The sequence below is a fragment of the Kogia breviceps genome, chromosome 5 (genome assembly GCF_026419965.1).
Source record: "Kogia breviceps isolate mKogBre1 chromosome 5, mKogBre1 haplotype 1, whole genome shotgun sequence".
NCBI lineage: Eukaryota > Metazoa > Chordata > Mammalia > Artiodactyla > Physeteridae > Kogia > Kogia breviceps.
The window spans coordinates 74,651,218-74,675,843 of record NC_081314.1 but is presented as its reverse complement, the minus strand read 5'-3'; the positions used below and the strand labels follow the sequence as shown (position 1 = coordinate 74,675,843).

Here is a 24,626-nt window from a genome sequence, read left to right as displayed (position 1 = left end):
AGAATATTAATCTTTGGTAGCTCCAGGGCTACTCCCACTCTATCCCTGAGGAAAAAAACAAAACAAACATGGAAATGCAAAGAGAAAGGTAAAGTCAGTGGGGGAAGTGGGTAGAAGAGGAGGAAGTGTTCACCTGAAAAGTTACTGCAGCAACTAGGAAGAGAACCCCAAATTGTGACCATTAAATGGGATTTGTAAATACACTCTTCTTTTCTCCTTTCTGCTTCTGAATAAAACCATACCCAGCTCGGAGACCCCAGTTTCCTCCAAGGCTTCAGTAATCCATCCTGGAAAATCGTATTGGATTGATACACAATCCCAATCCAATCCATTTTCTAGTTTGCAAAGGAAAATCCGGTCCGGCGTTTATTTTTAGCAGCGCTCCCTGTGACCGAAAGCTACAGCTCTTCAGCGGGGATAACTGAGGACCGTATTGGGGAGAGAAGCGAAGAAGGGCGGGGGAGCGGGAGGCGGCAGAAAGGGCCGCCCTGCGCATGCGTGCCAGCGCCCATGCAAATCTGCTGTACATCCAGAGAGCAAAGTGGGATGATCTGTCACTACACCTGCAGCACCACGTTCAGAGGACAGCTCCTGCTTGCAGCTTCCAGACCCAGGTAAAAAAAACAAACTGAGTGGGCACCGTGCATGCATATCAATACCAGATCTCAACCTATCCCCTGAAGAGGCAATCTGCTGCTGCTGCTAAGGGTCCTTTGGTGGCTGATTGCAGCTTCAAGGTTTAAGAAATCCCATCTTTCAGGAAGCCTGAGGGGAAGAAAGGAAGTACGGGCGAAATCATCAGATTGGCTTCCTGGATTTGGGAATCTGAAGCGGGCCCACATCTTCCGGCCAACTTCCATTGAACTTCCCAGCACTCGAAAGGGACCGAAATGGAGAGCAAAGGTATGAGTCTGTTCCCATCGGGGGACTTCCCGCTGCATGTGCGTGTGGCCAGGGCAGCCCTCGGCGAGGGGACTGCAGTGCTTGGGGAGTGAGCATCATACTAGGTCGATAGGAGGAGATGCTATGTCCGTTGCAGCACCAGGGAAGTGTGGCAGGAAGGCGACTTCTTTTTAACTCCCACAGCTTGGAAGACAGTGTTTAATACTCCATCAGTTGCGTAGTGAAGTGTGATTTTTTTTTCTTTTTAGGTAGGGGGGTGGGAAGAGTCTTTAGATGGTGGGGGAGGTGAGATGTGTTGATAAAGCAGTTTCTTGTCTGTAGAATGGATGGGTTCAAATAAATATATTTCATTTGCTTTAGGGTTGCTGACAGGCACGTTTGTATCTGATATCCAATAATGCATTGCTATAGAAAAAATATTTGGATTTCTCCACCCCCACCCCACGAAGATGGTATTTCTGGGTGTGTATGACCACATCCTACTGCATTTTGAAAATATATCAGCAGAGAAATTGGGTCTGTTTGGAACAGTGTGCGTTAGAACTGACCTCTAAGAAGAACAGTGTATCAGAGTACTGCTTGGCTCCAGGCATGATGCATATACTAGTTTTGGATATGTATATATTAATATTCTCCTCATAGCAAATCTGCATAATATACACATACTAACTGGTAAATGAACTGTAAAAATCAACTTCTGATGGCATATTTAACTCATAAACAAAATGGCTATTAAAATTGTAAGATTGGATAGCCTTTGGGTTTAACTCCATCTATGCAGGTCTCCTCCTCCTCCTCCTCCTCCTCCTCCTCTTTAAAACGCCCACCAGCTTGCAAGAGTCTTGAGTAATGTGGTCATATATCCAGTAGGAATACTGGATGTATTTAATTGTGGTGAAATCAGAAGAAATTATGTCAACTTTTATGAAACTATATTCATTACCCAGAACTCGAGAAGCTATATTTGAAAAAAGGTTTTATTTTTAAACCAAGAATGTCAGTCATTGTGGTAATGTGCTCAGGATCAGGGAGTGGTGGTGGATTACCTATTTCTGGGATGATTAATAAAACTGGAGCATCAAATGATAGTAGGTACCTGTTCAATAAAGTATCTAATTAGAGGAGTTAAGTATTTCAACCTAGGTAAGCATTTTCAGTATGAAAATAACTGAGTCAACATGGATTCAGACAATCTGGCTAATTTTAATTGAGATAATTTTATTCTGATGGTTTGCTGATGGGCATTTCCTTGACTAACAATGATGTACATATATTAGAGATCCCATGTCAATAAATATACATGAGGCATATATTTATTAACTGTATTGTAGAATCCATTTTAAAATGAGAAGCCAAGTCTTAACTCATAGAGGTCTGTAATATTCCAGTTGATTAAGTATTTCTGGAACATGAGATTAAACAAAAGACAGAGTATCATTTTACTAAGAAGCATTTTTTTTTTGTATTTAGAGGACACCTGCTGTTTGATTATTAAACTTGGTTATTTGGCAGAGGTTCTTGGTAACATTTTTGCATCCAATTTATACACTAATTCCTGGGCCATCATAAAAAGAGGATGTATCTCTTAGTAATAATTTTTTATTTCTCCTCATTTCCCATAAAATATGTTACATTTTATGCAGAGTTCCAGGTGGTTTATATCTCATTCTGATAACAGTAGCATTCTAGCTGTTCTGCCAGTCTTGGGATTTTGCAAAGGAGAAGAATGTCAGAAGTTATCTGGGAAGAATCAGGCCAGAAGTTCTGTAGAAATCCAGATAGCAGTGATACAGGTGTGAATCACAGCACTGACCCAAAGGCAATTAATAATTTTGCCCCAAACCAATATGTGGTCATTTTGTGGAGGTACCGTAATTGCTTCAGGCAAAAGACATGGTGAAAGTCCTTATACATGTTAGTTCTCAGACTTCCTTTGCAAGACTGAATTAGCCAGGTGCTGATCATATGAAGAATGGCTAATTATTTACACATTGGTCTCACATTCTGAGTTGATGCAAATGGCACAGCTAAAAATGGTAGCTAACTTGAAATTTTATTATAGAAGAAAAAAATGTGTATTAAGAAGAATGTATCCATATCCCATTTGAATTGGTGCATCTTAAGTACTTTATGCTGCCATGTACAAACTTCTTCCCTCAACAGATTCAAATTTAATTCCAGGAAGACATTTTCAAATGTAAGTGTATATATTTTTTTCTACTAGAAACTCTTTCAATACTCAAAGCATTATTACATGATTCAGTTGAAAGTTCAAGAGTTCTCCATCCCAGAAGAAAGGCTAATGGCCCAATTAATCTTGACTCTTGTTGCCAGCATTTGACAACCTTCACATTACCTCCAGCATTTGAAAACCTTTCTTAGAGCGCTTGTCCAGAGTCTCCAGCAAGTTGAGCATCAGTTATTTACAAATAAGGTCAATGTTTTTTGCATCCTTACTTATTGCTTTGCATCACTTCCTGTTATCAGGGTAAAGAGGAAAGGAAAATAAATCAATTGACCTAGCAATCAATTTACAGTGTAATTTCAGTGATCCTTATGTACCATGGTAATTAATATTGCCTCAGAGATTTGGGTTGGTGCATAGTCTGAACAGCTTTGACAGAATTTGTTCCTTGCAGTGGTTCACAAACTTTGATGCACATTAGAATCATCTGGCATGCTTTTAGACATCCTCATGCCTGGTCACACCCTTTCTTAGTTACCTCAGAATGTTAGGGTAGGAGAGAGGCGTAGGTGTTTTTTTTGAAGATCTCAGGTGTAACTGTGTTCAGGAATAACTCATTTAGACTCTTGACAATCAAAATGTGGTTTGATTTAGAAATGCAGAACCTTGGATCTTTACTCCAGGCTTACTGTATCAGAATCTGATTTTTAATGAAATCCCCAGGTTATTTGTATGCACATTAGCTTGAGAAGCATTGATTTACAGTGAGGAAAGAACTTTCCCTCCCTCCCTCCCTCCCTCCCTCTCTCTCTCTCTCTCTCTCTCTCTCTCTTTCTCCCCCGATCTTCTCTTTTTTTTTTCCCCTCTACTGTAGCACATCTTTTCTTTGTCCAGCTAGGTTCTCAATCTTAGGCTGGTCTATTAGAAACACCTGCAGAGCTTTTGCAGCATAAAGATACTTAGGCCACACCTCTAGACATTCTAGTTTAATGGGTTCTGGAGTAGAACCTGGGCATAGGTATTTTTAAAAAGCTCCCCAAGTGATGCAAATTGATAGTCAAAGTTAAGCAATGGTCTAGGATCTTGCTACTCGAGGTGTAATCCACAGACAAGCAGTATTAACATCACCTGGAAACTTGTTAGAAATTCAGAATCTCAGGCCCTACTCCAGACATACTGAACCAAATCTGCATTTCAACAGCATCTACTTGTCATTTGTATGCATATTAAAGTTTAAGAAGCACTGGTTTAGACCTTAGGGGACTGATTGTATCTATGAATGAACCACTCTGTGGACCTCAGTGTAGAAGATTTGAAATTAACTAATCAATATGGAAGCTTCTGCATATGTGATCATGTTATAAGTTTTTGGTTGCTTTAGCAAAGAATGGAAACGAAATGCAGAAGAAATTGCTTGCCTCACGGTTATATCAGAAAAGGGACTCATTTAAAATACTCTCTCTGTTCTTCCTCCAGCCGTTTAATTTCAACCCCTTGATTACCTTTTTTAAAAATAAATTTATTTATTTATGTATTTTTAAATTTTTGGCTGTGTTGGGTTGTCATTGCTGTGCGCGGGCTTTCTTTAGTTGCGGAGCACAAGCTCTAGGCGCGCAGGCTTCACTGGTTGTGGTGCATGGGCTCAGTAGTTGTGGCTTGCGGGTTCTAGAGCGCAGGCTCAGTAGTTGTGGTGCACGGGCTTAGTTGCTCCGTGGCATATGGGATCTTACCGGGCCAGGGCTTGAACCCGTGTCCCCTGCATTGGCAGGCAGATTCTTAACCACTGCGCTAACAGGGAAGCGCACCCCCTGATTATCTTTAAATGCTTACTCTGTAGGTTTATTTTGAGCTCCTTAAGATGTCCTGGTATTAACCCATGGTAGTGTGATATTAGACTGCTTAAATTGAGGCCCATCTTAGAGTGAATATAGCATTGCCACCTTCTCATTGTCATGTGCCTCTGTTCAGTTCTTTTGAGTTCATTTGCTATCCCCCTTGCTATGTAAGATCTTCCCTGACCTCCCTTACATCTAATTAATATTTACTAGTATACTTTATATGACCTAAAGTCCTTGTTTGTCCCTCACATACTGCATTTCTTACAATCAACATTATAATTTTTGTGTTCTTTATTTAAACATTTATTGAGCATCTGCTATGTTCCCAATGTGCTTATTCTGAGAATGTAAAAGAAAACTGAGATGCAGTCTCTGATCTTAAACATCTCACTCTCAAATCTCCATTCATAGATAACTTTTTTGTGGGCATAATATGAATCTCTAATATTCATGTAGCTACTCAGGTGCCTGCATCAGATAAAACATTTTCATTTACATAGTAGGGACTCAGATTATATATGTTGAATTGGATAGCCTTCATTAGTTAATCATGCCATGTTCATGCATGCAGGAGATTGTAAATTAGGAGAGGTGAAAGAAGTTTGGCTATTCCAGAACATAGAAGGCAGTAACATGACCTGCTTTCTTTATAGAGAACTACACATACATTCCCAGTGAAGATTCAACTGTGTTCTGAGTTTCACACCAACATTAGAGGCAAGCCAGGGGCATGAACCAACATAGGTAAGGTATAGAGTACTCATTTCTCTGAAACCAGAATGGTTCACCCTGCAGGAGACAAAGGAAATGTCTATTCAGTAACTAGTTTATCAGAGCTGGGAAGTGATTTTTAGAAAAGCTACTTTGTGGTTAAAAAACAAACAACCAAATCTCTGAGACCATTGTAGGATAAGTAAAATATAATACGGTACAAAACATAACAGAATACACATTGGGCATAGGAAATCACTTCTTATCCCAGCTCTAATGGTGTAACATTGGACAAATCACTTTTCCTGTCTGAGTCTTAAAGATTCTTAAATATCAAAGGGAGTTCATTTCATTTAATTCAAAATATTTAATGAGTTGCCACATTGTTCCAGGCACATTGTTAAATGTAGGGGATGGTGATATGAATAGTGCATTGGGTTGCCCTCCAGGAGCTTACAGTCTGGGGATACATCACAGGCTCAAGAGCTGCCGATTTCTAACATCATATGTCTCTTCTCCATTCATCTTTCAGAGTTCTAGTAGGCTACCCAGGACGCTAGAATCTAAAGTCTTAGTGATTAATGACCTCTGCGGAGGCACTTAACATTCCACAACAATAATGCCTGCCTTTTGTTCCATTTTTGGTTTCTTTAAACAGAATTTTTGTGTGGCAGAACATTTGAACTCTTGCTAAGTACCTATTCTAAAAGCTGTTCCAACTGACTAGCTACCTGGCTAGTAACCTATTGTCTGAGTCAGGTGGTTGTTATGAGGCTTGTTAGTAATGAGTCTGGAGGTGGCCAGTTAGTTTTCTCCGTCATTCCCTTATCCTTGTCCTTTTATGCCTTTAAGCGTTTGACCCTATTAGGTGTGGTGTTTTGTGCTTACTGAATGACTAATAATTATGTTATACTGGATTTGTTAATATTGGGTTTCCTGATTCGTCACATTCATGAGACACTGTATTTTTTTAAAGGGCTTTTAATATATGTCATTGCCCTTAAAACCTTGTGATTAGACATTTTAACTTCATTTTGTAGATAACAAAACAGTGGCTGAGAAAGACGAAGTGACTTAGGCAATCCATCTTCTCTTTATTTCTCTGTAAAATAAGAATTATTGTGCCTACCCCAAGCCCCATACCTCCTATATCATGATTATGAAATTAAACTCGTACCAATAAACGATTTAGAGTTTAGAATCATAGTCTTTCATTATTATTAGCTGTGTTTGTCTTTTCATTAGGATCTCATCCTAGAGGGGAGAAATTAATCCTTTGCTATTTTTGTAGTTTTAGCAGCAAGCATACTGCATACACACTCAACAAGTTATCTCCTTTGACTTCTGCAAAGGCTTTAATTTTCCAAAAAGGATTTCATTTGTTCTTATTCTATGTATTTTTTTTTGCAGTAACTCCTCAAAAATGTGAATTTATCTCTATGTTGCTCAGATGTAGTTTCAAGGCAGTTATATAACATCTTGTGGGTTTGGTAATGGAGATGCATTAGGTCAAGTATTATACCTTGGTTGGGTTTAAAACATAGACTGTAAAATCTGGTCGCTAACAGGATTTTCAATCAGGGGTGCACATCTGAATCACGGGGCACCCCATGGTACATGGGACTTGGATATTTAAGAATCACCTCACGTGATTAGGATGTGCACTCTCAATTAGGAATCAGTAGATAAGCTACAGGGTGATTAATATGAAATGTAACAGGTACGTGTGTCCTTTGTCAGAAACACTACAGGACTCCTGCGGCCTGGACCTTGATTTTTATTATTGCCTTCTTTAGTGTTAAGAGAGTGAACATGTACAAGAGAGAAACTAATTCTTGTCTTACAGGTTTGGGTTAGAAAATAGACATGTAAATAGATGGTGTGTGTCTGAGGCCAGGAAGACCCATGACTTCCCCCAGTGTCTTCATCCTCATTGGCAACCCTGCATGCAGAATATGGTGGATTTTGTTCCAGGATCAATGTCTGTAGTTCTAATTTTAGTTTGCTATTCTCTCCAGTTACTTTTTGAAACAGTCTCTGTCTCCCTGTCTTTGGGAACGTGGGACTCCCACCCAGAGAGGCCATGGTATTTTGCTGCTGTGATCCAACTGATGGTACATTGGCAGGTATCCCAGGGGACACCTGTTGCCTCTCCACAGAGCTTTTCTTTTTCATTTTTTTAAGCATATACTCTGCCTGGCTTTTTACCTGAAATAAATCCCACCACCAGTGATTCAGAGAGCACAGATAATTGAAAGTGAGCTGTAAACACTGTAGAAAAAAAAAAAAGGAATGGTAAGCTGCTATTCTGCGGTCAGCGTTTCTTTCTCTACTAATTGTCAACTGGCCAGTAGCCTGAGAAGCAGTCCAAAGGGACTAGACTGCAGGAAAAAATCTAGAAGCTTTCAGAGGCCATTCAGAAGGTAACTAAACACATCAAAGATTCCCTTAGCTAGCAGGCAGGAGGAAGCAGCAAGTCAATCTGCCAGTAGCAGTCTCTCTTTCTACCCAGTTCATTCCTACAGGTATCGCCCATGTGAAACAATCGGGTTTTTATCTGTTCCTCAAATACTGATACCAAACATGTGGAGCAAACCTCATCATAAGACAAATTGAAAATTCTTTTTTAACTTTTTGAAAACAAAAAATCTAGATGATTCTGACTTCAAAAAAACAATGTTGAGGTATTTTTGCCCTTAGTCTCATTCACCTACTAAATTGGGTTTAGATGTTCTACGAATTAGAGAATTTCACAAGACTTATTACATGATCATTCTAATTGTTAAAAATCTGGAAAGTTTAAAATTAGATTATTTAAGCAGTTTTTCCAAAGATACTTCTTTCAAGATATTTTTAACATTTCCAGCACTACTTAAAATTGAATTTGGTTTACTTTTTTTTCTCTTCCGGGATTTAAAAGAGAAATATTTGCTATATGTCAAGAGAAAGGTTGTCATGTAAATCATGCTTTAGTTGCAAGCCCACAAATAATTCAAAATGAGAATGACATGGACTTTGCATCAGCATAAAAAGCAAACTGATAATGCAAGTATAGCAATACCCTCAATAATAGTGAGGTGAGGGAGACAACCAAAGCAATTTTAAAACAATATGATTGATTGATTTATTTAATAAGAATTATTTATTGAGTGCCTACTATGTGTTAGATTCTCTACAGGTAAGCTTTTTAAACTGGAGTCAACATACTGGTGGGATTATGAGGTTGTATACTAGGGTGATTCGCTGAGGCATGGAAAACATGGTGCATGTTCTGATGAAATAAAACTAATATTAGACTAGATGCTAGAAAACCTGGGTTCTGGTTCTGCTTCTGCTCCCACTATTCAGTGGAGGAACTTTGGGAAGAATCTTTATTCTCCTCTCTGGAGCTCAGTGTCCTAAGCCTTTTTGTAAAAAGAAATATATATATAACTCTATTTGCCTATTGATTTCTACTTTCTTATTACGAAGAAACTGCCTTTTCAGCTAGTTTGCATTCTTCCTTTACTTGATCCTTTTTAGACTTGATGTCTGTAGAAAATAAAACAGGGTGGTCCTAATTACCATATTAATTTTTAAGGCGCCCCTGTAAGGTTTGAGCTAGCTTTTTCATGCTGTGAGTTGTGTGACTGAATTTGTTGGGTCTATAACTAGTTTGAGCAATTGGACTGGATTGAGCAATTAACTGGGTTCCATGTGAGAAAGTACTAAGACTGGGTGAAAATGGCTACTTGGCCGGAGTTTGTAGATTGCATGATAGTGACCACATATAGACCTAGGTATGTCTGAACCAGTGGGTGGTTGCAGTGGCCTTGAGGAAAAAATCTTGACTTGGGAGTCTGGAGACTTGGATTTGAATCCTGATTTCTGCCCCAGCTCCTTGTGTGAGTTTTAGTTGGTCGCTTCCTTTCTCTGTCCATATTTCTTCTTCTGTGAAACAAGGGTGGATCAGAGGCAAGTTTCTTTTCATCTATGGGATTGTAAGAACCAGCATTTGTGAGGTGTTTGTGTAGGGACTACAGTGATTATGTTTTGTTTAAGGATTTATGGTCGGTGCCTTGTTCTCTACTATTTCTTTAGTTAACTCAGTGGCATTTTTGCTCATCAGATTATACATTATGTTTTTGTAATATTTGTTTCCACTCATCTCATGTGTCTTTACAAATAATATTAGTTTATTTATACGTCAGTCATATGTGAAGTTGATTTGGTGGATATGGTTTTCTCCTCTCTCCCAACCTTAATCAGCACATATCCCCTAATAAGAACAAAAAAAAAGAATAATGCCAAGGAGTCCAAGTGCTGAGTGTTTTACTCACATTATAGAAAGAGATTTGATTTTGTTTTAGTTCTCAATCATTAGTAACATACTATTCAAAAATAATTGCACTCAGTCCTGCATTGTCTTCAATTTAAAAACCTTTTCTGTCTTCTGATGTTTGATTGGCTACTGATCATTTTGGATAGAAGAAGCCTTTTTTATTTCCAGATAAAAGTTATCAAAAGTCTAAGGGTTTCATGATTAATAAGATGAATTTCTTGATTGTGCAGAGAATAAAATTTAGTGATGGGATGGATTTTTTAACAGCCATTAGCATGTTTATAAACATGAGTTATAATCAGAAATACTTGTGATATGATGGTAATTATAAAAAAGTGATGTGGATATATGTACTGATTACAATAATGTAAAATTTGTATGTCTGTGGACAAAGAATGATAGATCGTAGTATGTAAAAAGAGACAATATTTGGGTAATGATGATTGGATTGTGAGGGTTTTTTCCTTTTTTAAATCTTTCATCAATATTTCATTACTTTTTTTCTATAAAGTACACTAGGTATTGGGCTTAGTTATAAACATTTTAAACAGATCTGCCTAAACTGAACTAAAGCAAAAATCTTTATGCTTGATGTTTTCACGCTTTATTCATGTGAGACATTGAAAGGACATTTGAGGAGATAACAGTCTTTTGAAATTGTGCTTATATATATTTTTTACTATGTATAGGGCACTGTGCTTTACATATAGTGACTCTAATCCTCATAACAATTCAGTGAGGCAGGCGGTATTGTTATCCCTATTTTAGGGAGTAGAAAACCGCAAGCATAGAGACGTTGAGTAATTTGACCAAGTCACATAGCTAGTACATAGCAGACAAGCTTCGGAGTCTGTGAGCTTAACCACAACTGAACATCTGAGGCATACTTTGCTCTGGTCTGGTACTTCCTTTGCTGAAAACTAGGACAGCTGTGTACACACACATACGATGTTTACAGTTTATTAGCCTTCAGGATGGTGATCTCTGCAGGCTCAGGCTCACCGAAACCCTGGGCCAATCAGAGCCAGACTTGGGGAAGCTTGAGGAGTGTTCCTGGCTGCTGTCAGGTGGCTATGAGAGATCACCGGATGCTCATATGCCTGAGGTGGCTTCCAACCCCAGGGGCTTAAGTAAGCATGAGGTTGCATCTTCCTTCTCTCACATCACCTTGAATAGCTGTCCTGCTTACCTGGTAAGCTCAGTGGTGTTGTAGAAAGATTACGAGACTTGAAATCAGACACACAACTGGCAACTTGTTAGTCCTTGTGACTTGGGCAAGATATCTCTCTGTGTCTTCGCTTCCTTATTTGTACAATGGCTCTTTCAAGATGAATGAGACAAATAATATATATTATATATTAATGTGTAATAATATATAATAAATATATAATATATAACAAATGTAATAAATATATATTTTATATTTACATAATGAACCAAGTATAAAATCAGTACTCAGTATTAACAGCTGCTGCTGTTGCGATTATCCTCTGACCCTTAGGCTTACTATTAATACTTCCTCTCTTCCTGTATGGGGCTGGATTCCTGCCTTAAACTTCTCACTATCACGTTAGCCCCTTGCATGGAGCCGGATGCAACTTTCAGTATCCTTCAGTCCTTCGCATGTGAACATTCCTGATGCAAGATGAGATTCCTACCTGACGCTGATGCTGGCCGCTGCCACCATTCTTACTCTCACAGAACCATACTCTTTTCTTCCCCTGGTATCGCCTGCCCTCCCTACTTTGATACCAGCTGTGATTGGTCTAGAATCCATTCCTTCATACTTTTCTTTAGACTGCTGACCCTTGCTGCTTTGCTAGTTTTTCCTTCATTCTGTCTAGTTCTAGTTCGATCATTTTTTTCCCCTTAGGTTGGAACAAGCAGAATGCCATGCAGCTGTGGTATATGGCTTAAAATGATAGTTTTTAAGACCTACTGGTCTAAGTCGTGCTAAAAAATTAAAGAATAGTGACAAAAATGAAATAAATCCACTAATCTTTTTGATTAGAATTTTACTTATTCCCATTGTCTGGCCCAAGGTGAAGTTGAGTTTCCTCAGAAGAGAGAGCTTGACTGTTGTGATAGGAATGTTGACATTGTTGCTTAGGTCCAGGTACCATTCCATTGTTCAGGGAAGAATAGTGAGAATCACTTTCTTCCCAGTTGTACCTGGTCAGGGGTTTTCAACTGTAAGTATGGATTATAATAACTTGTAGGCTTGTTAAAACATATTTCTCGGTCTCCTATAGTTTCTGACTCAGTGGGTCTGGGGTGGGCCTGAGAGTTTACATTTTCTAACAGGTTCCCAGGGGATGCTGATGCTGCTAGTTAGGGGATCACACTTTGAGAACCCCTGGTGTAAACAATGTAGTCTATGATTCTCTTGTATTTGGGTATTGTATCTAGAAATAAATGTACATTTGGCTGATCATTGATGAATATCAGAATAAGGGATCATGGGGTAGCAGTCTCATGACAGAACTCCATAGCTTAAAAGAGTAAATAAGGGCTTCCCTGGTGGCGCAGTGGTTGAGAATCCGCCTGCCGATGCAGGGGTCACGGGTTCGTGCCCTGGTCCGGGAAGATCCCACATGCCGCGGAGCAACTAAGCCCGTGAGCCATGGCCGCTAGGCCTGCGCGTCCGGAGCCTGTGCTCCGCAACGGGAGAGGCCACAGCAGTGAGAGGCCCGCATACCGCAAAAAAAAAAAAAAAAAAAAAAAAAAGAGTAAATAAGATCACATCTACAAAATCACCCCAGTATTACCCATACCCACACACTGGTTAATTAGTACAAAGATGTTATTAATGGTGTATACAAATAATACATGTTTTCATTTATAAAATGAATACATGTATTTATTTATCTGTGCCAGGCACATTGCTTGTCATCAAGATTAGAAATGAAAAGAGACACAGTTTCTGACTTCACAGACTTGGTTTTGAAGATAGACACAAACAGAAGCCTAGGAAGAGCTGACAGCGGGGTATGCATGTGAAAATTTAGATTAAATTTAAAATTTACTTTTAGTATCATATCTTCTGTGTGGATTACTCTGCCTAGGTGTTATAGATCAGGAACCAATGAATAATACAAGATTTATACCCTCTGTTGTTACACCAGGTACAGAACTATAATCTGTGGGAATACAGAGAAGGGAGTTGGCATTTGAGCCTGGTCTTGCAGAAGGGATGGAATTGAAACATTGGAAAAATATTCCAAGCTGATGCAATAGTATGAGCAAAGGTATAGCATATTAATATACATGTAGCAACTAGGAAAGATTAAGTGATTGGTTAATTCATTAATCTGGCAAATATTTGATAAGCTGGGTACTGTTCTAGGTGCTGAATATAGTAGTGAGAAGACAAAGTCCCTGCCCCCATAAAGCAGGTAGGGTTAGGGACAGGATACAGTGAATGATGAATCCTGATGATGAAATGAAAGATTAGAAGAAAATTGTGGCAGCCTGTTACAAATTACATAATGTAGATAATGATAACTTACACTTCAAAAATATTAATATCAATTGTCTTTTTTATGAATTAGATTCCAGGGCTTTTAGAGTATAATTACATTTGCAAAGCTTTAATTATTCCCTAGATTTTCAAGAAAATATCCATCGCACAAAGCAAGGTATACCTGTAAGCACAGTTCCACAGCCAGAGGAAATGCTGTGATCCAGTATTGCACTCTGTGACTTTTGCCAACCTCTGCTGCTGACACACTTCCCTTGCTTAATGAAACAGTGAGTTTCATTTCTATTCACCTTTCTCTCAATCCCCTGAAATTTTTGCATTGAAACTTACAGATTCGTATTTTAGGGGGAAGATCCAAAAAATATTTTTGAAATGTATCAGGCTCAAAAATTGCTCTTCAGTGATCTATAAATTATTATCAACTCTCAGAATTACAGTAACAGGACAAACACTGTACAGGTACTAATATGCATGCATTTTGTAACTATGCTATATGAAGTTCTTCAAATTCTCCTTAAGTATATGAAGATTCATGTAAGATATATGTTCTTTTTCAACCTACCATCACTCTTTCAGTGGTGTATTTTAATATTTTGTCTGTCTTTCTTTAGAGAAGATGAAGAAATTAGAGCAGTTTTTTTTTTTTTTTTTTTTTTTTTTTTTTTTTTTTTTGCGGTATGCGGGCCTCTCACTGTTGTGGCCTCTCCCGTTGCGGAGCACAGGCTCCGGGCGCACAGGCTCAGCGGCCACGGCTCACGGGCCCAGCCGCTCCGCGGCATGTGGGATCCTCCCGGACCAGGGCACGAACCCGTGTCCCCTGCATCGGCAGGCGGACTCTCAACCACTGCGCCACCAGGGAAGCCCTAGAGCAGTTTTTAACCCAATTCTGGTTTTGATTTTTGTCTGTCTACTTCCTAGCAGAAGATATTGGGCAAGGTTCCTAATCTTCCTAACTCTATATTTTCTCACTTATATGATAGAGATAATAATAGAATAATAGTATTTATTCTTAGAGTTGTTTTGAGGATTAAATGAGGTAGTATATAGTATATGAACGTGTTTGCCACACTGCCTGGCAAATAGTAAGCACTCAACAAAATAGCTATCATTAAGTATGTCAAAACTGCCTCATTATAACTTGGAGTACAAAATCATAGCCATGGCTTTTGCTGAGTCTGATGGATTCAGTTTGCTTAAAGGTTTAAATGAATTCCAAGCATAATACTTCCAGTCTGAGCCTTTAGTTGTAACTCAACATAGAGCTGTTTTGGATCAAAGTCTTAAAACAGTTTCAGGAAGATACTTCCTGCCAAACTGGACAGCTGTAATCAGTGGTTGAAATCTAGAATACCACCTTGTATAGAGAAGGTCTCAGCCTGGCTGGTGAAAGGTTTATGTACAAGATTTTGAAAATGAAGGTCAGCAGATGATTTTCATCAAATAACCATAAGGAGCAGTTAGACAGATGGCAAGGACAGCCTTGTCTTTTCTCTGAGCAACCTCTTTTGATCTCTACTCCCCACTGAATCATGCAGGTCTTAGTAAAGGTGTGAGGGTGCTGGGGAACACACTGCAGCCTCTGATGCTACTCATTCCTTCGTAAATGCTTCTAGAGCAAGAGAGGTGTAATGATGATCCCTCATGAATAACATTTGAGGTGGTGTCTTCCTTTTCTTTTTTGTGCACTTGCCATTTTTGTCAGTTATGGAAAGTGTATTATCAAAGATAGCACTTCCTTGTCCCCTCCCTCAAATTTTTTTCTCTCCAGAGACATCACTCGCAATTCTTTTTGCTATTTACCTCTGTGTTGTAAATGACATTCTCTTCTTACCTCCTCTCAATTTCTCAGCTCTGTTTTTGATGTCCCATTGTAGAAATGAAGTTTTCATCTCTCTCACATCATCACACTCTCACAACAGGCATTCCTCCTATCCTACCATCTTCCCAGGGCTGTTACATTTTTGTTTTGGTTAGCTCAGTATTTATTAGTTACACTTTTATGACTATGTAAATGCTTTTCATGACTCTGATTACTCTTCCTTTCTCTTATGATTTTGTTTTTTTTCTGTGGTTGATAGTTGTCTTGTTTTTTGTTTGTTCAGCTTTCTATACATACTTTTCACTATTTAACTCCAACCCTCTGCCAGTGTTCTGAATCTCAGCTCCAGCCATTCTGATGCACAAATATCTTATCAAGTTCATCTTGAAGTAATCTCTCTTAGAACCTTCTGACTTGGTTCTATATGTGCGCTTTTCCTTTTATGCCCTATGCACTGGTTTGATCCTGGAATCTCCCTTTCCATCACCCTGGAAAATCTCTGCAGGTCTCTTTGCTTGGTTCTCTTGTTTTCTTGTATCCTCTGTATTCTGTCTTAATTCACTTGCTTATTTTGGTAGAATCAATTTTCCAGCAGCTTCCTGAAAAAAAGGATACACAGTTAAATTTTCTGGACCTTTGCATATCTGAAAATATATTCCTTCTTTCCTCATATTTTGACAATAACTTGGATAGGTATAGAATTCTAGGTTGAAAATAATTTTCCTTCAGAATTTAAATGGCACTGCTATAATGTCTTCTCCCTTTAGTTTTGTTGTTCTTGTCTGATGACATTCTGATTCATCATTTTTTGAATATGACTTATTTTTTTCTCTATTAAAAACTCTCTTATCCCAGAGTTCTAAAAATTTATGAAGATTTGCCTTCTTACGGTTTTATTTTCACCCATTATACTGGGTACTTAGTTGGCTTCTTTAATGTGGAAACTTATATTCTTTGCATCTAGAAAATTTTCCTGAATTTTTTTTTTTGATTTCCTATTCTCTGTTTCTTTTTTGTTGTTACTGTTATTTGGCTCCAGCTTTTTTGAAATCTTGTTACTCAGATTTTGATATCCTGAAATTTTTTTTTTAGTAGATTTTTTGACATGGACCATTTTTAAAGTCTTCATTGAATTTGTTACAATATTGCTTCTGTTTTATGTTTTTCTTTTTGGCCCTGAGGCATATGGGATCTTAGCTCCTTGACCAGGGATCGAACCCGCATCCCCTGAATTGGAAGGTGAAGTCTTAACCACTGGACTGCCAGGGGAGTCCCTGATATCCTGAATTTTAAAACATTTTTATTATTAATATGTTTTATTTCCTGTTTTCACCTCCTTTACATTTTTTCACCTGTTTTCTTGGTGATAGGCTCATTTTTATCTTCTATTTTTTCTGTTAGGTTTTATTTTAAATTTCTGATATCAGACTTTTAGTTTTCAAGATTCTTGTTTTCTTTGAATGTTTGATTTTATATTATGCTGTCTTGTTTCACTGAGGCAATATTTCTAATACCTTGTTAGGAATATTAATAATATAGCTTTTAGAAGTTTTCACCTCCTTCCATAGCCTTTCTTTCCAGTTAGCTTTCATTTAATTACTTGTTTTGATTTCTGTCTTTCATGTTAGAGACTTTGTACAGATGTTTTTATATTTGTTGCCTGTTCATGTTTAAGAGCAGGCTAAAGAGGCGACTGGAAGCTCTGTACACGTGGCTGGGGCTTATTGATAATGAACTTAGTTATAAGGTCACCTTCATGGGCTTTTCACTGTGGAACTCCTGATATCAGTATCTTTAGGTCTTGCTTCTTATTGTTTATAAGTTCCTCAGAGAAGACTCTTTCTCCTGCCTGTATGATAAAGACATGGCTGCCAGGATTCTGTGGGTCTCAGTGATCAGCATGTAAATTCACGTACTGTCTTAGTTTTCAATGTGGTACTTACTCGGCCCACTGTACAGAGAGCCTCTCTTCTGTCCTCTGCAAAGAAGACATCTGCAGTCTTCTGCTGAGATTGGGGAGGGCAGTTGTCTAGATGTTCAACGTTTAGGAGAGGGTTTGAGGTTATAATACCTTCTTAAGAACAAACTGTCCACCAGTTCTGTGTATTTTATCCTTTTCCCCTTCACCCTACTTCTAGACAAGCTTGGTACTACCGCTGTCTCAACTTCTGAAGATTCTGCAGTCCAAATTAGATTGCTTATTGTCTTTCCCCACTACTGACTTAGAATTGAGTTTTCTCAGGTCTGCTAAATCCTTTGTATCTTCACCAGCTGGCTTCTATTTCTAAAATTTGACAGTTGTTGTCCTCTCTCCCTTTTGCTGCATCTTTATAGATTTATCACACATACACACACCTTTATTATACTTTTAATGGTGTTTCAGGTAGGAATGAAAGTAAAAGCCTGTGTTCAACTTTCCCATCTTTACTTAGAAGTCTTTACTTTCAAAAGATACTGAATAATATTGTAGAAAGATAATCTCAGCTCAGAGGTCCTGGAGATAGCATTTCTCAGCAGTGTCCTAGCTGGTTTCCTCTGTTTATCCAGCATAGTTAGGGTGTCAGACATCAGGGTCATTAAAGTAGCCTTCCCATGAGGAAACACCATGTAAATACCTTAAAAGAGTTACAGGGTTAAGAAAACTACCAAGATCATGTCCAGACAATTTTTTTGTGTGTGTGTGGTATGCAGGCCTCTCACTGCTGTGGCCTCTCCCGTTGCAGAGCACAGGCTCCGGACGCGCAGGCTCAGTGGCCATGGCTCACGGGCCCAGTTGCTCCGTGGCATATGGGATCTTCCCTGACCGGGGCACAAACCCATGTCCCCTGCATTGGCAGGTGGACTCTCAACCACTGCGCCACCAAGGAAGCCTCCAGACAATTTTTAAAAATTGCTCTGAGATACTAATTTATTCATTCTTCCACTACCCGGCCATCCATTGGACACTTACCCTGAGTCGTGCATTGTTGGGCACTGGCAAAACATTGAACAAGACACAGTTCTGACCTCATGAACCTTCCACGCTAGCGTGGAAGACAGACAGCACTGCTCAAGGTGCAATATGGTAAATGCCATAATGGAGATATTAACAAGTGCTAGAGCCTCTATGGGATGGGAGTGATTAAGTCTGCCTTTAAATTCATGATGGGAAATGTGTCTTAGCTGTCACAGTTCAAGCAATAATTTCCCAGAAAAATCACCTTGCCAATTCATAACTGGCAAAGTTACTAGCTTTCCAGCACTGTGATAGCATCTTTATGGTCAGAAGATATTTTAGAAGTCATTTTTATGTTCGTCATTTTACCTGGAAAAACTGAGGCCCAGGGTAAAAGGGGCTCAATCCTGGTAAAGTAAAGAATGAAAACCACTTTCTTGAATCCCATATTATTTTCTATCTATGAAATCATATTAAGTCTCTACCCTAAAGCCCACTTATCTATAAATATAATTAAAAATTTTAATTAGTGGCTCTGAGTCTCAGAGATCTGGAAGTACCAGTTTTGAACCCCCTGAGGATTTCTTTAAAAACAGTAATTCAAATGAAAGAGCTTTGCTTTGGACATAGGTACAGGACTTGACACTTATGCAATGTCAGAAAGAGAAAATGGCTTTAGAGTTCTCATTACTTATTTTGAAAGCAGGGCCAGTTCTTAAACTGGAAGAATAGGACTCTGTTTATTTGCACAGGTTAATTTTGATTGAATTTCAATTCACCCAGCAAATTCAGGGGAGAGCTTCCCAAATGCAGCTTTGGTTTTACTATTTTACAATATATTTTTGAGATTTCCCCATGTTTGCATTGTCTTGAAAACATACAACAGATGTACAAACATAGAATTTAAACATTTTGGAGAGGCAGAGAATGTTGTCTTCAGTGAACATTTAAGAATGTAATGTGGGGGCTTCCCTGGTGGCGCAGTGGTTGTGAGTCCGCCTGCCGGTGCAGGGGACGCGGGTTCGTGCCCCGGTCTGGGGGGATCCCACATGCCGCGGAGTGGCTGGGCCTGTGGCCCATGGCCGCTGGGCCTGCGCGTCCGGAGCCTGTCCTCTGCAGCGGGAGAGGCCGCAGCGGTGAGAGGCCCATGTACTGCAAAAAAAAAAAAAAAAAAGTATGTAATTTGTTCTGTTAAATTTATGGTTTCATGACTCAATAAACTATTAGCAAATGGTATATTATGGGAAAGCTAGGAACTATAAATAACATAATGTTCAATAGTCAGTTCTTCATCAGTAATAAAATACTAGCAATAATTACATTATTCATTAAAAGCAAAACACAACTTGAGATCTCATAATATCTTCCCTAAGTACATTAACTTTTTATATCCACAAATAATTAGATTATAATTTTCTTACTAAAAATTTTCTTGGTCCTTCTCTGCTAGAAAAGTCTTCCTGTCCTCAGGCCCTTTGAACCCTCCTGCCATGTTGATTTCTTTCTTCACTATAGTACAAGGGTCCCCAATCCCCTGGGCTGCGGACTGGTATGGTTCTGTGGCGTGTTAGGAACCGGGCCGCACAGCAGGAGGTGAGCGGTAGGCAAGCGAAGTTTCCTCTGCTGCTCCCCATTACTCCCCATCGCTCGCATTACCGTCTGAACCATCCTGTCCCCATCCCCCCACCCCCTGCCCCTGTCCGTGGAAAAATTGTCTTCTGTGAAACTGGTCCCTGCTACCAAAAGGTTGGGGACCGCTGCTATAGTATACATGGTTCCTTGGTTGCATGTCAGGCTTGTCTTCTAGACTATGAGCATCATGAAGGCAAAGACTATGTCTTCTTTGTAATCCCAGTAACTTGGCCATATTAAGGTCATTTCAATTAACAGAAGAAACTTAATTGAGTGAATAAAATATAAGGTACTTGATGTATAATAACATTTACTTGTTTGGTTTTCGTAGCACTTTTCATTATATCCTTGGGTATAAAGTAGCTAAAGACTCGGAGTTGACATACATGTAGTACACAGCCTCCACTTATCTTTCTTTCTTGTTTGAATAGCACTCAGATCTCACCCTGAGCTCAAATATAGCTCTATAAATAATGGATTGTATTCAGTGTGACTTAACTTCTTGTTGCCCATGGAAGAGAACTATTGATCTTCCTCCCTATGAAATCTGGCTAGGCGTGAAAACTTCCTCCTCCTCCTCCTTGTTAGGAGCAATTTCTCTCCTGTTTCTGAAAATGAGAAACAAAACTGTCTCTTCTGTGTTGTTCTCATCCTGTCCCATGGGGAGTGGTATGATCCTTCATCATCATCTGTGCATGTACCTTGTCCCCAGTCTCCTGGTCCTCTTCCCTCCCATCAGAGACTGGCTGCTCCACTCCCCGTCCACTCGTGAAGACTGCTCTGCATGCCTCACATCCTAATTCTTGTCTTTAGATACATCTCTTGATCCCAGCGACTCTGGGGAACAGATTGTACTGCTCAGGACCTTTGGTGAGTGTCAACAAAAAGACTGCTGTATCAGTGCAAAAGGGTGGCATTTCCAGAGTCACGACTGTCATAACTTTTGTTCTTCAAGAAACCCTGGGATTTCTACATTTTAGGGTTGGGAGATAGAGGTGTTTTAGTTCCTTCAGCTCAAAAGTGGGGGCTGAAATAAGTAGATAATGAAGACCTTTCTTGTCGTTGATGTCTAAATCAATTTGCTGGACCTGCATTTTGGTGTCTGTCCTGCTATTTTTTCTCAGTTCGTCTATCACTTTTGCATAGTTTATGCATCTGGTTAAAGTTCTTTCAAAATCAGCCTTTCTACTTATAAACTCATCACAAAGTTATTGGGGCAGTCCTCTTAGAATCTTGACTTAATAGGATGCAAATGAGGGTTATGGTGGAAGAATTTTTTTGTTTGTATCTCTGAAAGAGAGGTTGCTGTGGATTTATGTACACAGACTTAAATTCATAGTGAGAAAGTCTGGGTTCAAATTTGGCGCTGTGACCTTGGATATATCACTTTACCTTTCTAGGCCTTAGTTTATTGTAAGTGGAGGTAAATTGTCTGCTCTCTGGGGTTTGGGGAAGGAATCAAGGAGAGAGAGAGTATATGGAAAGTGCTTTGTAAACTATATGGTACTATATAAAAGCAAGTTGTTATTAATAGAGGTCTGACTATTCCCAATTGTTTCTGCTTGATCAGTTAGTTCTGGATGAATAAATCGGAGAGGACAGGCAGGAAGGAAACAGCACTGGGCTAGGAGTCGGGTGATCTGGAGTCTATCCTGGTGCTGCTCAGCACTCACTCACTGACTTGATGTGACCTTGGCAAAGTCACTTTACCTCCTGTGCTTCTGTTGCGTCATTGGTAATATGAGGTGGGCTAAAGAAATGATGATATAGAGATTCTCTTCCACTTAAAAAAAAAATCTAATGTTTTATGAGTCTAGCTGACAAGAGATTATTATTTATTTAAGGGTGTCATTATGCTTAGATTACTGAATCAGAAGTCTTACCAATTATATGCCCAAATAATATATATATATATATTTTGATTTTATGTTTCATTTTTTTGATTTTATGTTTTATATTTTTTTCTTGAAGGAAATTTATGTTCTTCATATGAAAGTTTAAAGTTACAGGGAAAATTGTAGCATACACTTAAAGACAATCACTCCTAATATTGCTTCCGAATTCCTTCACATCCATGTAGCTTTGATTTCTTATTTTCTTATAACATGCATTTTTTCATTAACATTAGTCCAATCATACTTTATATATTTGATTTAAAAAATTTTATTTTTATACAATTTGTAAAGGTTACCTTCCATGTACAGTTATTAAAAAATATTGGCTATATTCCTCGTGTTATACAGTACATCCTTGATCCTAGTTTGTGCCTCCCACTCCTGCACTCCTGATACTGCCCCTCCCCCCAATAATACATTTTGAATACATGATTTTAAGGAATTATTTTAAAGAAGATGCCAAGGCTTAATCCTTCAAACACTGAAAAGGAACTAATGGACTCTGCTATCCACTGAATTTTTCTGTTTTCTCTGGGAGGAATGTGTATATGTTAAAAGGAGGCTAAGTACTAACAACAGATGAAATTCTGTATAAGAAATTATGGCTATGACACCTAAAGCACATTTAATAATATATTCTCTAGTAACTTTCTTTATTTCGTCAAAAAATTATTGAGTATTTGTTACAAATCTCAAACTATGCCAAGCCCTATAGATGCTCAAGTGAGTAAGATAATTCCTATTAGAAGGGATGGTAGATCTAGTGTAGAAAAGAGCACGGATTAAAAATTTATAAGAGAGGTGAAACAAAGTTCCAATAGTACAGGATAAGGAGAGATTAATTTTGCTGAGGAGATGGAAGGAAGGTAAAAAATATAGCATCTTTAAAATGCTTTATAGATTGTAAATGTTTTCCCATATACTATCCTGTTTAAATATAGCACAGACTCTGACGGGTATAGAGCAAGATACTGTCTTTTGGAAATCAGTTTGAAATCCCTGAAACCCCTGAGGCGCAAGCAATGTAGAGAAGATATCAGTAAGACATATTATTATTTTAAAAACTAAGGTGGGTGCCTGTAATCAACTCGAAAATTTCTGAGAGTTTTGCCCAAGGTGACATGGACTATTTTTTATATTTGAGCCAGCATATCATCCTGTTAACTGTCCCTTTTTTAAATGAGAAGGCTATAAGAAATGCCCCAACTTACATAATGCATTTAATTCCATGTATATTTTTAAGGTGAATTTATCTAATACTTATAGCACAGTGGTTTATGATCACAAAGCTAGAAGAAACCTCAATTCAGTTACCTAACTTGTTAGATAATGAATACAATATGCCCTTTTTCCACACACAAAAAAGTTACTTTCACAGAAGAAGTCTCCTGCCCAAGTACAAAATCAGGACTATAATCGTGGTCTCCTGGACCAGGTTTTCACCACCACATCACAGCCCAGAGTCATTTTAAAGATTGCAGCAAGTATACTTTCATTTGATATTAAAGATTCCTAAAGCGGCCTCCATCTCCTTTTAGCCGTTCACACAGTATTTTTCCATGAATGTCTTCTAAAATAATAAATGCTGTATCCAAAATTGTTAGAACTGTGCAATGCTGATATTTGAAGAAACGTGACTCTTTTGTGACACTAAACGCTTTTAATAATGTATCTACTCGAATATGGTAAGTGACTTCCACTCATAAAACAAGGAAATAAGGTGCTGAGAAGTCATTGCTTCATCACTGCCTCATTTTCAGTGACAAATCTTTTGAAAGAGGAAATGTATCTTTTTATTATGATGCTACAGGGCTTTATTTAGGTTTGTTTCATTGCAAAATAAAATTCTAATTTTATTTTATCTGAGCACATTAAATATAGCAAATCTTAAATTTCAGTAACTGTGGCTACAATTTATTTAAAGACACATAATTTTCTGGGTATGTGAATGTGATCTTTGGTTATAGTCTATATTATTTAGATGTTTTTAAAGCTTTGTGTCCATTTTCAGACTCCGCAGTTTAGAAGAACCTAGTAAAAATAGAGTATGCCTGTAAAATGGGCACTTTAATGATAGGTTAAGGAATTAAAGTTGCTTAACCTGAAGAAGGGAGAGCTCAGGAAATGAGCTAATTATCACCCTCGGGCTTCTAAGTGATTTTATGAGGAGCACTGTAGTTTCCCCTTCCAGCCCAGAGATGTTTTGGTCTTTGTTAGTGGTGACAGAGCATAGCAAGAATTCAGCAAGGAGGGACTCATGATGAGTCTTAGTTCACCTTTTAAGACATACTTATAACTGATTCACTTTGTTGTAAAGCAGAAACTAACACACCATTGTAAAGCAATTATACTCCAATAAAGATGTTTAAAAAAAATAGATGACCATGGGTTTTTAAATGATCTCTTCTTGTTCTGATTAAAATTATCTCACAAGTTATTTTTAAGTTCTCTTGTTACCTTTGGGACAGAGAGATTCAAACAAATTTCTTTTGCAATGAAAATGATTAGGTACAATGAAATGACTGACTCAGAAGACCTGGGAATTGTCTCACCAACGCCTCATCCTACAGCTGAGGAACCAGAAGCTCAGAGACAGCAGTGGAGAGAGACCTTGCAGGAAGGGCTATTGACTCTTCCGGCAGGGCTTTTCCATCTCTCTGCCCTGCTCCTGAGTACCTGACTTCGTGAACTAATGTGCAGTGGATTTGATTGGTCACTAAACAAAATTAAAGTAATGATTGGGGTGGAAGGTCAAGCTCAGTATAAACTGGGAAATGTACCTCTTTCCAAGTATTGCAGGTAATGGCTTATTCTGTTAGATCTGTGGCTTTCTGCCAGTGTGGCCAAGGACAAATAGATTTGTTGATTATAGATGATTAGCAGTTAGAAATTATGAAATTTTTATG

The 24,626-nt window shown here is 38.5% G+C and overlaps 1 protein-coding gene across 1 annotated transcript in view; it reads left to right on the top strand.

Moving 5' to 3' along the window:
- The first annotated feature begins 415 nt into the window (after positions 1-415).
- The window catches only part of FGF12 (fibroblast growth factor 12), a 574,219-nt gene continuing 550,008 nt past the window's right edge, over positions 416-24,626 (top strand). The window contains exons 1-2 of the mRNA XM_059064562.2: positions 416-614; positions 761-903. Coding sequence (XP_058920545.1) covers positions 891-903 — 13 coding nt within the window. The 5' untranslated portion in view covers positions 416-614; positions 761-890. The remainder of the gene's footprint in view (positions 615-760; positions 904-24,626) is intronic.